The 15,187-nt window shown below is 38.8% G+C and overlaps 1 protein-coding gene across 31 annotated transcripts in view; it reads right to left on the reverse strand.

The window, feature by feature from the left end:
- DST (dystonin) overlaps positions 1 to 15,187 on the reverse strand; it is a 499,741-nt gene that overhangs the window by 229,639 nt on the left and 254,915 nt on the right. For 30 of the 31 annotated variants that reach the window (XM_067753487.1, XM_067753485.1, XM_067753482.1 and 27 more), the window contains 3 exons: positions 13,520 to 13,609; positions 11,190 to 11,267; positions 9,424 to 9,516 (listed from right to left, as the gene is read on the reverse strand). In XM_067753487.1, the coding sequence (XP_067609588.1) occupies positions 9,424 to 9,516; positions 11,190 to 11,267; positions 13,520 to 13,609 (261 nt within the window). Of the gene's footprint in view, positions 1 to 2,472; positions 3,429 to 9,423; positions 9,517 to 11,189; positions 11,268 to 13,519; positions 13,610 to 15,187 lie in introns of those variants that run through there. The other variant, XM_067753483.1, reaches the window with a different exon arrangement.

Raw genomic sequence — 15,187 nt, forward strand, 5'->3', positions numbered from 1 at the left:
GTTGGTCTGACTCTGCCACCAGTCTTTATCTGGACCACGGGGAAGTTAAGATATCAAACTCCTCAGATAAAATAAAGACTATCCCTCATCAAAAAGTCTACAAACAATAAATGCTGGAGGAGGTGTGGAGAAAAGCAAACCCTCCTACACTATTGGTAGGAATGTAAGTTGATGCAGCCACTAAGGAGAACAGAAATGGAGGTTCCTCAAAAAACTAAAAACAGAGCTACCATATGATCCAGCAATCCCACTCCTGGGCATATATCCGGAGAAAACCATAATTCAAAAAGATACATGCAACCCAATGTTCATAGCAGCACTATTTACAATAGCCAAGATATGGAAACAACCTAAATGTCCATCAACAGAGGAATGGATAAAGAAGATATGGTACATATATACAATGGAATATTATTCAGCCATTAAAAGGAATGAAATAATGCCATGTGCAGCAACATGGATGGACCTAGAGATTATCATACTAACTGAAGTAAGTCAGAGAGAGAAAGACAAATATATGATACCACTTACATGTGGAATCTAAAAAAATTGATACAAATGAACTTATTTACAAAACAGAAACCGACTCACAAACTTAGAAAACAAATTTATGGTTGCCAAAGGGGAAAGTGGGGGGAATGGATAAATTAGGAGTTGTGGATTAACATATACACACTACTATATATAAAATAGATAATCGACAAGGACCTACGGTATAGCACAGGGAACTCTACTCAATATTCTATAATAAACTTAAATGGGAAAAGAATCTGAAAAACAATGGATATATATAAATATATAACTGAATCACTTTGCTGTACACCTGAAACTAATACAACATTGTAAATCAACCATACTCCAATATAAAATAAAAAAATTTTAAAAAGTGAAAAAAAATAAGGATTATCTCATTCAGCATTTCCCTAGAAGATAAGAGGCTTTAAGTACCTCCATATCACAATTATTTAACAAATCTGACTGACAGGTTTATGACCTATTTTCACATGTATTTTCTATTGAAGTTTCAAAAATCATTAGCTACACAAAGTAGAAAGAAGGGGTAAAATCCTTGGCATGAGTATAATTCAAGTGGGAAAAAAGGCTTAGGCACCACTAGGAAACAGATTTTATGAGTTTCCACTAATGAAAACATGTGAGGCTTACTTGAAGCCAAATTATGCAAAAAACAGATGGAAAACATATGTGAGCAAAGCAAGTGGTTACATTCATAAACACACAGCAGCCAAGCGGCTTTCTTTTTCACTGACCTTCATGCCAGGCCTACATAGACAAGGCCTAGACCGGACGCTTTCTTTTTAAATGTAACCACTGTAAAATGTAAATAGAATGCACGACATAACATTGGCAAGCCGCGTTGGTGGATACAAACAGGGGAACCAGCTTCAGGAGGACAAGCGGCCAAGGCCAATGATGACTGCACACCTAGACCCTACTAAAACCTCATCTGACCACTGGGTCAAGGATCTCTGCCCAGCAATACAACGATCTTGCCATGAATGTTTCATGTTCCATATACCACTTAACGTCCAGATTTTTTCCTAAAAGGCAAAGTTAGGAACAGCTTAAATGAAAAAGCCATCAGCTGCCAAGTGGTACCACGTACAGGACGTTGCTTGGGTGATGCACTTCTCAGGCAAGTAAATCAATATTCACTTACGTTTTAAAGACAAGTAAAAACCCCAGAGAAGCAACTTGTCTAAAGCTAAATATCCATGTTAGGAATAAAGATCACAACTTCCTGGCAGCCTGAGTCATATTCAGATTCCTATGACCCGTTGCCCAAGTGAGTTCTGATTTTAGACTTGGCCGGGGAGTAACTCACGTAACAAAGAGACAGAATAGATTTGGGAAGTTTCATCTGTGCCTGTCACCCCCAAAGCACGCACGCACACACACACACACACACACACACACACAGAAGCATACACAGATACACACACGGAACTGAAAGCAATTATGTCAGTGTCCCTGTGTATGGAAACGGACAGAGAACTAGAATTGGGGTTTTGGATCAGCAATCAAACTTACAGATCAGCAGGTCAGGGCTGACTGATCATTGTAGCATCTCCTCCCTACATCTGTCTTGTCATAACTGCTTTTTGATTTAACTTTTGTTTCCAAAGGCTATTCCATCGGAAAAGTCAAGACACATGAACTACAGAAATTCAAAAGACGTGCATTATCTTAGAGCAGTGGTTCACTGAGTCTTCCAACAGTAACAAAAATGTATAGGGTTTGAAATAAAGGTGGGATTAAAGAATGTACCACCAAAAATAAAATCATAGTAATCAAACCTAAGGCTACAAATGAAATGCACCAAGAACTCTACAGCTTTCACATAAATGAATATGAAAAGAATGTTTACAAAGGACAAATTACAGAACCTCAGCCAGGTGTGAGCACCTGGAGTCCTTATTTGCACGTTAAACTCAGGCTCTGTGCTGCACTTACCTCCTTTCCACTTGTGTCCTTGGAAGGAAAGGACACGTTATCACAGAGGGAAGCACATCTCTTTTTTTCAAACTGGAAATGATGTGTTGCATGAGGGCAAGATCTCTCCATGTTTTGCTTTTCTTGAACACCGCAGTCATTTTTTGATGGGTCTTCAGAAAACCCACTTTTTTCAAGCACTCTCTCTGTACCACAGTGAATGGAATTTAAGCTGGCTGCCTTTTGGAAAGAAAAACTATCAGTTCTTCTCTGGAATGTTATTTTTCTTGGGTTGACATCATCGAAATGGTCCTTCCTCTTTGCACAGTAGGGAGTGCTGTCTTTTTCTGAAATCCTTTCCTCTAGTTCACTAACTTTGACTTCTGTTTTCTGGTGTTGAGGAGGAGAAGGGCTCCCAGGATGACACCGACTGCTCACCGTCTCATGCTGGACACCCGCTTCCAGAGTGAGGCTGGGGCTGGTACATCCCTCCTGCACCAGCCCCTTGGACCAGGGGGCTGCCTGCTCCCTGGAGACCAGGATGCTACTCCTCTTCCCTTCATTTTCATGGTTTGGCTCTCCTGACTTTGTGTCACCTACAGTTTTCTTGGTCGGTTCTCTTCTAAAGTATTTTCTTCTTCCAGCAGAATATTTTTCAAGGCTCAGAGGAGTTTTGGCAGGATCTAAATATTGTTCTTCTTTCTCCGCTCGGACACATCCACAGACATTCCCCATGTGATTTGCAGGAAATCACAGTTGCTCAGTGTCACTCATTTCAAAAGCCAGGGCTTACTCAGATCTCCATGCAGTCTAATTCCTCAGACTTCATGACCATCCTTTTCAGCATGAGGCCATTTTGCTTATGAGAAAGGCACCCGCAAGAAATGCCGTGGCATCCTGCCCAGCCGGTCCCTGGGTCTCATTAGACACCCCGTGGCTTACTTCTGGCCACCAATCATCTTAGACAAACATCACTGCTCACTGTCAAATGACACGCTGATGAGCTTTCAAGGCAAACCCTTAACTTTATTGCACGAAAAAATTCTGATCCTTGCTTTACTTTCAGTTTTCTGAAATGCGGTTACACTACCAAAGTTTGAATTAACCTTTGGAACCACTGGTGATTCAGCAAACACGAGCACAAACAGAAAGCAAATCCCAGTCAAACTTAGTTTCAAAGTGCCTTTCAAATTTAGTTTCAGAGATTCTCCACCATACAATTTTTTTTCTTAAGAAACACAATCTAATGTTGGCACTTGCCCCCCCAAAAAGGGCTCAAAAACCTCTATAAACTGTACTGACTCTTATTCAAAAACAGCAGCCATAAAAAAAGAACAGGATGATTCAACAGCTGAAGGAGAGATAATACATGCTAAATGCCTAAAACACTCTATCCAAATTGTTTCTAAAATCAATCTCTTCGAATAGTTTGTCATACTTTTCATATGACAAATTTCCAAGCCATTTCTCTTTTTATGATCATTAGGATTTTCATATGAGGAAATTGATAAATTTTATGATTTAAAGCATGGAACTCTTAGCCAGAAGAAACATCTGTGTGTACTTATACATGAATTAAGGCAGTTGAACTTTACTTGTAACTTTTATAATTGTACCCTAGTTAAATATTACACAGTTTTACCAGGGCCATGGTGTATACATAATAAATCAGTATGGAACCCGATGACCTAAAGTGTGCATATTTCTAACACTGAGTCATCAATATGGTAAAAAGGAAATTAGTATCGCATGACTAGTCTTTTGCATAAGCTGACTAGAGCCCACGAGCCACAACTACTGAAGCCCGCATGCCTAGAGCCTGTGCTCCGCAACAAGAGAAGCCACTGCAATGAGAAGCCTGCACACCGCAATGAAGAGTAGCCCCCGCGCACCACAACTAGAGAAAGCCTGTGCGCAACAACGAAGACCCAACACAGCCAAAAATAAATTAATTAAATAAATAAATTTATCTTAAAAAATGGAAAGAAAATTGATAATTGCCTTTCTTTAGGTTGTCTTTAGACTGATCAAAGATGGAACTCATTTTTCTAAATAAAAATATTCAATTAAATAGTCAAGTTAGCAATGTGGCTGATATTTGTCAATAACAGACCTGCAATGGTGAGGTTTTCCTTAATCATTTCAAGGGGAAATTAATCTCCAACAGAAAAATAACTGAATATCCTAGAAGACAAGCTGGTAAAAATAAAGCTTCAGGTTTGTTGGTTTGTTTCTTTTTAATTTGATTTTCAATGTCTTCATTGGCAATGGAACATTATTCAAGAGAATTTCAAAGTATAATGGCTGGTATTTACACTAACACGATGATAGAGGCGAAACCAGTGATTTGCAATTGCTTCCAGCCCTGCCAAACAAAGCAAATGCCCATTTTCAGGCCACTGCACACTGCTCCCTCCCCCAGGAATGGCCCCACTTCAGTCTCTGCCTGGTAACTGGCATTCCTCTTGCAAAGCCCATCAGTGATAATTTCCTTTATTCTCTAAGACCTTCTTAATCCTACCACAACACACCCTCCTCTACATCCCTATTCTTATTTGTATTGTGATAGACTCATCACCCCAGATTATAGTCGGTTTTACAAGCAGTCTCCCAAGTATAGAACAATATACTTCATCATCTGAATGAGACAGGCTTTGCTGCAGTGCTTGCACCTGGACACACCTCTCCTCCAGCAACAAAATACAAAGAAACTATATGCGACTAAAAATAACTGTGTGCATTTTGCAGTTGGGGCAAATTCTGGACAAAAGATACAAAGAGCCCAAAAAACCCAACTGCCACTTTTGAAGAGCCCAGAGCAAAAAGCAGGATACGGGCATGTGCCCCCTGCACTCAACATCACCTAAGCCACCCCTCAGCCTGAGTCCTGGACACACCCCTACCCTCTCCCCATATAAGGAACAAGCTCGTCCCGCCTCAGGGAACAAGAACAAGCAAGGGAACCTGTTGCTTGTTCCCCCTGCTGCTGCAGGGGCCCCAGTAAAGCCTTGCCTGAATTTCTTGTTTGGTTTCTAGTCAATTTCTATTGATTAAGGAGGCCAAGAACCCTGGTCAGTAACAATTAGTATCTCTGGATCTAGCGTATGGTAAATAATACAGGATTACTGTATTGATAATGCTTACCTTCTGTAACATATTCAATTTGCAATGCTCAAATATTTTTAAATCAATAAATAAGGCTCTGTCTTGGCATAACCAGTAAAATCGTTCTAATCTTAAATTATCATAGGACTAAGAAAAGTATTTCTTTAAATGAAAAGGAAAATTTTAATTTTACCAAAAAATTTATATGTTTCATTTTAAATAAATCTTGGTCTAACTTTTAAATACTGGTGATAATTTAACAGTCATAATATCTTGTAACTCAGGTCCTAAAATACACTGGATTTCATAATATGTGCCACAGGATCATATTAAGAAGCAAAACTCTTGGGAGTTTGGGATTAGCAGATGCAAACTGTTATATAGAGGATGAATAAGCAACAAGGTCTTACTGTATAGCACAGGAAACTATATTCAATATCCTGGGATAAACCACAATGGAAAAGAATATGAAATAGAATGTATATATGTGTACAACTGAACCACTCTGCTGTATAGCAGAAATTAACACAACACTGTAAATCAACTATACTTCAATAAAATAAATGTTAAAAAAAAAGAAACGGGCTTCCCTGGTGGCGCAGTGGTTGAGAGTCCACCTGCCGATGCAGGGGACACGGGTTCGTGCCCCGGTCCGGGAAGATCCCACATGCCGCGGAGCAGCTGGGCCCTTGAGCCATGAGAGGCCCGCGTACCACCAAAAAAAAAAACAAAAAAAAACAAAACTTCTTTGGTACTTCTGTGGCTAGTCCTCTTCTGTCCTCCAAAGACACCTGAACCCCAAAGAGCTTTCTTAATATGTAATTCTTTTTTGAATGATCTTTTGCTTTACAATTCTTTCAATTTAGGGTCTAACCATACTGCCTTTAATTTCCAACCATTTACTCACATTTTGGTCTGTTACTTTCTGGTTTCTTCTCCCAGGAACTTGGGGGGACCTTCTCCAAGGTCCCCAATGTCTTTTTCCTAGACAAAACTACTAACCCGTACTCAATCTTAACTTTTTCAGGCTCTCCGGTTGCATTTCACACTGCTCACCATTCCTTTCTACTTGCAATTATCTTCCCTTGGTTTAGTCAATACTACATTTTCTTGTTACTACAATTAGAAATGAAGAATGCTGCTCTATCTATTGGGAGAATGTTGGTAAAACTATCACCTAGGGCTGTGATGAATCTATCTCAATATAAATAAAAAGAGGGAGGTAGAGGAGTGTTGTAGGATCAGAAAGGTGTTAGAGAAAAAGGGAGATGCTCACTGATATTAGAGATAGGCTTTGCCAGCTGGATGCCAGCTGCCAGCCAGAGGTCTCCAACTGTTCATTTTCTGTTTCCCCAGATGGAACGTCTTCCTCCTGCACCCCTAATCATGGGCCTTCCCCAAATTTCTGTCCTTTGCTCTCTGCTCTTCTCCACACGTGCTCTTCCCTTGGATCCTCTGAAGATCCCTTCTCTCTGACAGATTCAAGGACCACTTGTATTCTGGAAACTCCCAGGTTTATCACCTGTACCTCTGACTCCCCAGTTCCGCTCTGCTCACACATTTCCAGCTGCTCAGCAGACAGAAGCCCAGGGTATCCCACCAGAACGTCAAACTCACGCAGAAGGTCACCTTTCCCTTTACCCTCACCTCCATTACTGGTTCTTATCTCCCAGGCTTAACCGTTCAGAGGCATCTTTAATCCCCTTCCTTCATCCTCCACACTCTGTCACCAAGTCCCTTCCTTTCTTTCTTCAAAACACCACCCCCTGGATTCAACTTTTCTTCCCCATCTGAGTCCTGCCTGGCCTCTATCACTCCACTCGGAGGGCACCACCTCAGCCTCTCAGCTTATACCCCTGACTGTGGCCTGTGATCATTTCTGATTTTTTTTTACTGGAGCCCATAGAATGGTTAGGTGACTTGCTCGATGCCTTCATGGCTACAGATAAAAGAGCCAACGATGACACTCAGCTCTCCCTCCCTCCAGAGCCTGGGTGTGCCCCACAGGGGTTCCCACTCTGACCTTCAAAATCCAGACTCAGCCTGTATCACCAGCTGTCAGTAACTATGGGATTGGTTCCATCCAACAGGCCTCTAACCTCCCTATATGGGGCTCTTGCATTTTCAACCCTATAAGTTCTGGATCCCTGAGAAAGCTGCTGAGAAACACCATGTGAAATCTGCTTTTTTGGCCAGTTCTAGCTAGACTTCACCTGTGCTGGTAACAAGGTCTGGGGTCTGGCTCCATGACCAAATCCCTGCCTTGGGTAAGTACTCAGTACCCCAGGTCCCCTAAGGATGGGGTCCTCTAGTAATGAGGGTCCTGCTTCCACTTCCTGATACTGGATCTCCCAGCCATCAATAGCACAGCTAAGTGGACATTCACCTGTATTAGCTGCCCTGTCGTCTGGCAGGCTGACACCTGGTTACCTGGTCTCCTGGGACCTGGGTCTCCTCCTCCAAATTCCTACTGCTGCAACTCTGTTGCCTGTCCAGGTCCTGGAACCTACAAGACTCTACTTCCTATACCTGTTCATCCCTGCCAGATTTATCCTGTTCCCAAATGAGCCCTGACTACATTATTTTCCACCTACATTCTCCGACAAACCCTGTATCCCAGTCAAATTTTTTAAAGATTAGAAATAAGTCTTCTTCTTCCCAAAATTTGGTCCAAAACCCTAGCTCCTTTCTGAAGTTGGCAAGTTCTCTCTTCCTCCTGCAAGGTCCACCACACAGCTGTCAATCAGTAAGACCTGCTGTGTGCCCACTACAGGCCAGGCTCTGCGCGCTGCACACACAATGCTGCGTGGTCACACAAGGGATTGACAAACCCAAAGCCAGTTCCAAAACTAGGACTCACCCTAAATCAAATGAAGATGATTTTTTAAAAAATGCATCATTTTATAAAAACCAAAGATCAAGATCAGCCTTTAACTGGCACTGGTAATTAGATAATAATTCATAGTTAATATATTTGCCTTTACTCTCCTTAAACCTAGTTTGAGAAAGTGGAGCTCTACAGGAAACGTGGATGGTTCTAGTTCAAGAGATGTCTTTATGAGAACGATACTGCCACCTAGTGTCTACAAAACTAGGAGAAAACAGCAGGCATAGTTGAGAAACTGTAATATCAATGAAACCCATTCTAAATAAGGATTGAATCATAAAACTTTTATGTATCTAAATCAGGTAATGCTGGCCAATAAACAAAGAAATGTGGCTACATTCAAAAAAAGGGAATCTCTGTCTTCGAACACTGAGATTACAAGTATTTTAAGCTTTCAACAACACGAAATGAGATGCCAAGTTCATTAGCAGCATGTTACTGAGAGGAACAATACAAATATATTGTTTAAGAAACAAAGCCTAAACATCATATGATATCACTTATATGTGGAATCTAAAAAAAATGATACAAATGAACTTATTTAAAAACAGCAACAGACTCACAGACTTAGAAAACAAACTTACGGTTACCAAAGGGGAAGGTGGGGGGAGGGATACATCAGGAGGTTGGGATTAACATATTCACACTACTATATATAAAATAGATAAACAACAAGGACCTACTGTACAGCACAGGGAACTCTACTCAAAATTCTGTAATAATCTATATGAGAAAAGAATCTGAAAAAGAATGGATATATGTATAACTGAATCACTTTGTTGTACACCCGAACCGAACATAACATTGTAAAGCAACCATACTCCAATATAAAATTTAAAATTAAATTTTAAAAGAAAGAAAGAAAGCCTGAAATTTATCTTCCTCCTTTGGATGTGAATGTGTAATTCACCCTTCACATGAACCACCTGAAAACTAGCAATGAGGCTAAAAGAAATGACAGTTAAGAAAATCAGGCTTACCTGAAAGTGCAAAATTATTGTCCATATTAATCCCAAAGTCAATTTGGGATTTCCATCTGTTATGTCATCATTTCTAATGTTCACTAATTTCACCTGTTTTGTATGTGAAGAAGAGATAAAACAAAATATTTTTCAAACCAGCACGAGTTATTTTTATCTACATAAAAGTGATTCAAAATTACAGATACAAAAAAAAAGCCTGAATAATTTAAATAACAGTAATCCTTAAATTACTGTTTTACCCCCATCCCCACTCATTTTCATTGCAAATTATAGAGAAACTACAAAGGAAAAAAACCTCAATATTATTTTGGTTTTGTCTTCTACAGCAAGTATTAAAAGTACACTTGTCAAAACAAAAAACACAATTCAAGCGAAAAGTCCTAAATACTTAAGATTTTTAAATTAGAAATAATTTTGCCTTTTGAAAACAAGCGTTATTTTACAATTAAGTAGGAAACTATTCTGAACCACCAAATAATTTTAACAACTTTCTTACACTTCGGTCATAAAGAGTATTTTAAAAAAAACAACTAGCACTATTATTCTATTTGTCTATCATAGATTGCTACCAAGATAAGTAACTATATAACTCACTGGACATTTGGAAGACTGTTCAAAACTTTAAAAATAATACAATAATCAGACTTAAAGCTTATCAACTGCCCAATTATGCATTCAGGTAAATAAATGTAAGGATGATATTTAACATTTACTTCCTGGTAAAAGAATTAAATATCTATCATGAATTCAAGAAAATGATACCTAACATTTTACTTCCTGGACAAATCACTGCCAAAAATATTTCGACAAGGAGACATAATTAACCATTAATCCTTCTGTAAACTTCCACTAGAATAAAGAAGAGTAAGGCAAATACCAATATCATTTAAAATATAAGCACTGAGTATTTGCTAGAATTTAATAACTAAAAGCACTTTGATGCCATAATAAACTAAATGAAGGACTAATAAACAGACAGTGTTTCCTGCTCCGCCTTGCCTCCTCTCTTCTCTTCCTCCTACTCCATTAAAAAGCGAAATTGTTGCCACCTCTGATTTCTCACTGTTTTCAGTAACTTTCAATTATCCTGAGTTTCTTTGATTCCTCCTTCTTCTACTAATTGAAAATTACCAATTATTTGCCTTATATCTCTATAATACACAATGCTACCAAATCAAGATCAAATCCAATACGTTGTTCATTCTTTTCCATCATTTCTTCTGAAACCTCAAGCCAGTCAGGGATTGTTGTCAGAACTGTTTTATTTTTAACTACTTCTAGATTATCCAGTTGTATCTACTTATAAAAAATAAACTATTGCTTCCTCACTACTATGTATTAAAAATACATATGTCAAGTTTTTTAAAAGTATTATGTTAACTATCTTTTATAAAAATAAGGTAATTTTAATAAAAAATAAAGTATTGTCTCCCCACTACTAAGAACTGTTCATAGACATTCTTAACATTCTGTTGCTACTAAAATGTCATTAAATTCCTAGGCAAAAGCATTCCAGTTCCAACAGAAGGAAAACTCAGTAGCTCCTATTCAGATGGAAATGTAGCCACTTACACCTACTATTAACCTCCTTTTCTTTGGAACAAATGTTTAAAAACATTTTAAAACATCTGTCTCATGAAAGCACAAGTTTAATGATTATAATTCACAGTCAACTTTAACCTTTTCATTCCCTGACATGGTCCTATGCATATTTATTCAGTCACGTATGTTTATATGATTACAATCTTTGAAAAACATCATACCTGGCGTCTTTTCAAATAGTCAAGTGCAATTTGTACATTCTGTAGTCTGTGAAAACGCATCCGACCTTTCTCTCTGGGCTAAGAATAGAAAAATGCAGGGTATAAAAAACACTGTATTTTCTGATACCACTGATCATGCTAAATACACGTATGCTGAATATCCTATATAAATATACTGTATGCTCATCTTAATATGTCAAAACAGTATTTACTGCTTGGGTAGATCCATTAAATATTTTAATGATATTTTAAATTTTTTGTATTATCTGAGATTGAATTTAAACTTGGGATTTTTCTGAGTATTATTTTATTTTAAACAGATCCTTTATTCCAAATATTTAAACAAAAGAAAAAGAGAAAATACCACGGAACATGTACACTTTTCATATTCACTATCTTATAATTCTAGCCTACAGTTATTAGCTACAGATGCACAAAAAGAATTAAATACCATTCCCCATTTTGCCTTCTTAATAAACTTTAAATCAAGAAGGTTTTTATAATCATATATGTATGGCATGTTAATGAAAATGAGGTAAAGTAGCATCAGTTAGTATAAAAATCACCAAGAAGGAGAAAGACAGTGGAGGTTTACTTAGCCATGATAGAGGAAGAGAGAAAAGCAATTAAGGCCGTGTAATATATTTCCTCTTTATTTTATTTTCGTTTTGCACAAAATCGGTTGGACTCGCTAATAGTTTTACACTGCTTGGGGATGGACGTGATGATTTGCTGTCTCAGGAAAACTGACAAACCGTTAACTCTTTTCCTTGATGCCATTCCCCTTAAGAAATGTCACAAGTTAGCAGAAGGAAAACGTAAGGAAACAGACCTGAGAAAATGTTCAACAAAAATGCAAAGAATGGAGCTGAAATTTACCACATAATATCTTCCAAAGGGAAAAAAAAGAAAAAAGAAAACTGACAGCTGAGCTGCTCAAACATGAATAGGTTGCTGAAGCCAAAGGCAGCAGAATTAAAACAGACAGCAGACCACAGAATGGGAAAATAAGTTCCATATAACAGGAGAAATGATGGTGATGAATTCCCCACTGGATCCACAAAAGCACAAATTCTAATAAAATCAGGGGGCTCTAGGGACGTGATGACAAAAGAAGCACATCTGTCTTGCAAAGGTAGGCTGAGTCAGTTGAGTGTCACCGGGATTAAACAGCTCTGTGAGCCCTGTCAGGATTCTAGCATTTTAAGTATTCCCCCCTAAATAAAACGAGACATATAAGGTAGGTAAAGAATGTCCCTCAAATACCTACTGCCAGTAGGAATGATTTAAAGCATAATCTTAAACATTAAATAAATGTCCGTAAGTTCCTTCAAATAAAACAAAAGACAGTTATGTTGGAAATATTAATTTCAGAAGTGGAACAGATCTGCATTAAAATTAGTGGGCTGGTTGTAAGATTTCCATACTTATACAAAAGGTATATAAATTTCTTTAGCTCAAATGCCCTCCTGTAATTTAACCACATATGTTCGAATACCATGCAGTGCACAGAAATACAGAAATAAATTTAAAGAGAAAATATGTCCTTTGTCCAAGTTGCTGGTACACACACATCCATCTCCCTGCGGGTTTTGGTCCTTTCTACAGTTTTCTAAAAAGGAGCCCAAACCCGTGGGTTACACTATTGTGTTAGCGCTCACCGCATGTAAGGCTAGGTTAGTGGAGTTACGGGGGCGACACCTACCCCCTTATCCTCATCCTCCACATCCTCATGCTGTTCATATTCGCATGCTTCTGTGGCACTCACCAATCGTAAGGTCTTCAAAAAATCTCGTTCCCTTGGCTAATGAATATAACAGACAGAAGATAGGACAGCAAAGACACAAGACAGACCAGAAATGAAAAGAAGAGCATGAACAGAACTTAATGAAGGAGACCAGGTAACCAAGAAGGGGGAGAAATGTTCACAAAAAAGGAGATGACACCTGTGGAGGGGGTTAGACCATCTGTCAGAAAGTGATGCTTATTTCCTTGCTATTTGTGAGTCTTTTAATAGGGGGTTATATTATGCATCTAACTTCTGATAAGAAAAAAAAAAAACCCAAAGGTAAAAAAGAACAGAAGTAGTATTTTAATTATAGAATTGATTATGTAAGCAAGGTCATCAAAGTACTTCCATCTCCCAAATGCACAGCATTTAAAGTCTGAAAATGCTTCATAATCTAACCAGAACTTTTTCCAGGCAGAATTCACAGCAGCTCAAAAGATGAATGCTGCAAAACTCTGAACAGTCTGTGCTGAAAACAAATTAGTCATATGCAAAAAGGATTACATGTTCTTCAAAATAAATTATGAAATTTAAAACTTACCAAGGTGTCTCCTGAAAGAACCTCTAAAAGAGAGATCAAATTGTGTCCGTCCCTCAAGTCTTCATAGAGATCATTCACGTGTTTTCGAACCTACACAGAAAAAAGAAATTTAAAATTTTCGGTCCTAGAACCCAGATCACCCTTAAGACTCAAACAAGAAAGGGGACAAGGAGAAAACATTCCTTCATGTACATGTGTTCACTCATGTAGTGTTTTTAAAAATATTAGTATTCTCTCACTACTTAAAAAATAAAATTTAGGGCTTCCCTGGTGGCGCAGTGGTTGAGAGTCCGCCTGCCGATGCAGGGGACACAGGTTCGTGCCCCGGTCCGGGAAGATCCCACATGCCTCGGAGCGGCTGGGCCCGTGAGCCATGGCCGCTGAGCCTGCGCGTCCGGAGGCTGTGCTCCGCAACGGGAGAGGCCACAACAGTGAGAGGCCCGCGTACCGCAAAAAAATAAAATAAAATTTAAAAACTAAAAAAATAAATTTCAGATTAATAATTCATACAAGTAAAACTGTTAAATTTTTAACACAACAGAATATATAAAAATCTGGACAACTACATAGAGTTACAATTTCCAAAATACAGGCAATGCCCTGACCTGAATCATGATTCCTGATACAGCAACCAAAGCCACCTCAGCAAGAGGGGTGAGTTTTTATCCCCCGGTTGGTCTTCCTAATCTCTGGGCCACAAAATCCAGGATGCCAGAGGCACACACTCCACACTTTAAAAATCCACAGATGTAGGCTGGGGAAAGGGTACATGAGACTCTGTATACTGTTTTTGAAAATTCCTGTGAGTCTATGGTAATTTCAAAATAAAATGTTTTTTAAAATTCATATATGTGAGGTCATAAGATCTCTGTCCAAAATTCTTCTGCACAGCGTAAATCTTCCTGTGGTGGAGAGTTTTCTTTCTTTCTTTCTTTCTTTTTTTTGATACCTTCTTTTTTAATATTTTACTTTACATTTAAGTAATTTGATTTACAATGTTGGGTTAGTTTCAGGTGTACAGCAAAGTGATTTAGTTATACATATACCTATTCTTTTTCAGATTCTTTTCCCATATAGGTTATTACAGAGTACTGAGCAGAGTTCCCTGTACTATGCAGTAGGTCTTTGTTGATTATCTGTTTTATATATAGTAGTGTATATATGTTAATCCCAACCTCCTAATTTACCCCTTCCATTGGAGGGTTTTCATAACCACATTTACACTAGCTGCAAGTTAACAGGCCTCGTTTAAGTTTCTGATTTTAGAGCTCAAACCACCAAAGATTTCCCCCAAACTCTGCTAGCTGGCCACGCAGGGACACTTCCTGTGAATGAATGCTTGGCCCACTGTAAGGTGTCTGCCAGACAGACAAGGACAGAGCAGGCTGTGAGAATGGCTGTCCCACAGTGGGCTGGTTCATCTCCACGTTCTCACCTTTGGGTGATTCTGGGCTGCGTTACTTTGCGCTGCGCTCAGGAAAGGAGTCAAGGAAGTGGTCCAGAAAGAGGCAGAGACCAGCATCCCCCTTGCATCACTTGGGCACAGCCCTACATGCTCCCTGTCTGTGTGGTACACTCTGGAGGTTTATACACATGAGTCAAACTCCTTTGCGCTTGCAAAATGTCAGGTGAATATACAGCAGAAAGTAATACAGAGATCCAAAGTAT

This window comes from Pseudorca crassidens, chromosome 10 (assembly GCF_039906515.1).
Source record: "Pseudorca crassidens isolate mPseCra1 chromosome 10, mPseCra1.hap1, whole genome shotgun sequence".
Classification (NCBI taxonomy): domain Eukaryota; kingdom Metazoa; phylum Chordata; class Mammalia; order Artiodactyla; family Delphinidae; genus Pseudorca; species Pseudorca crassidens.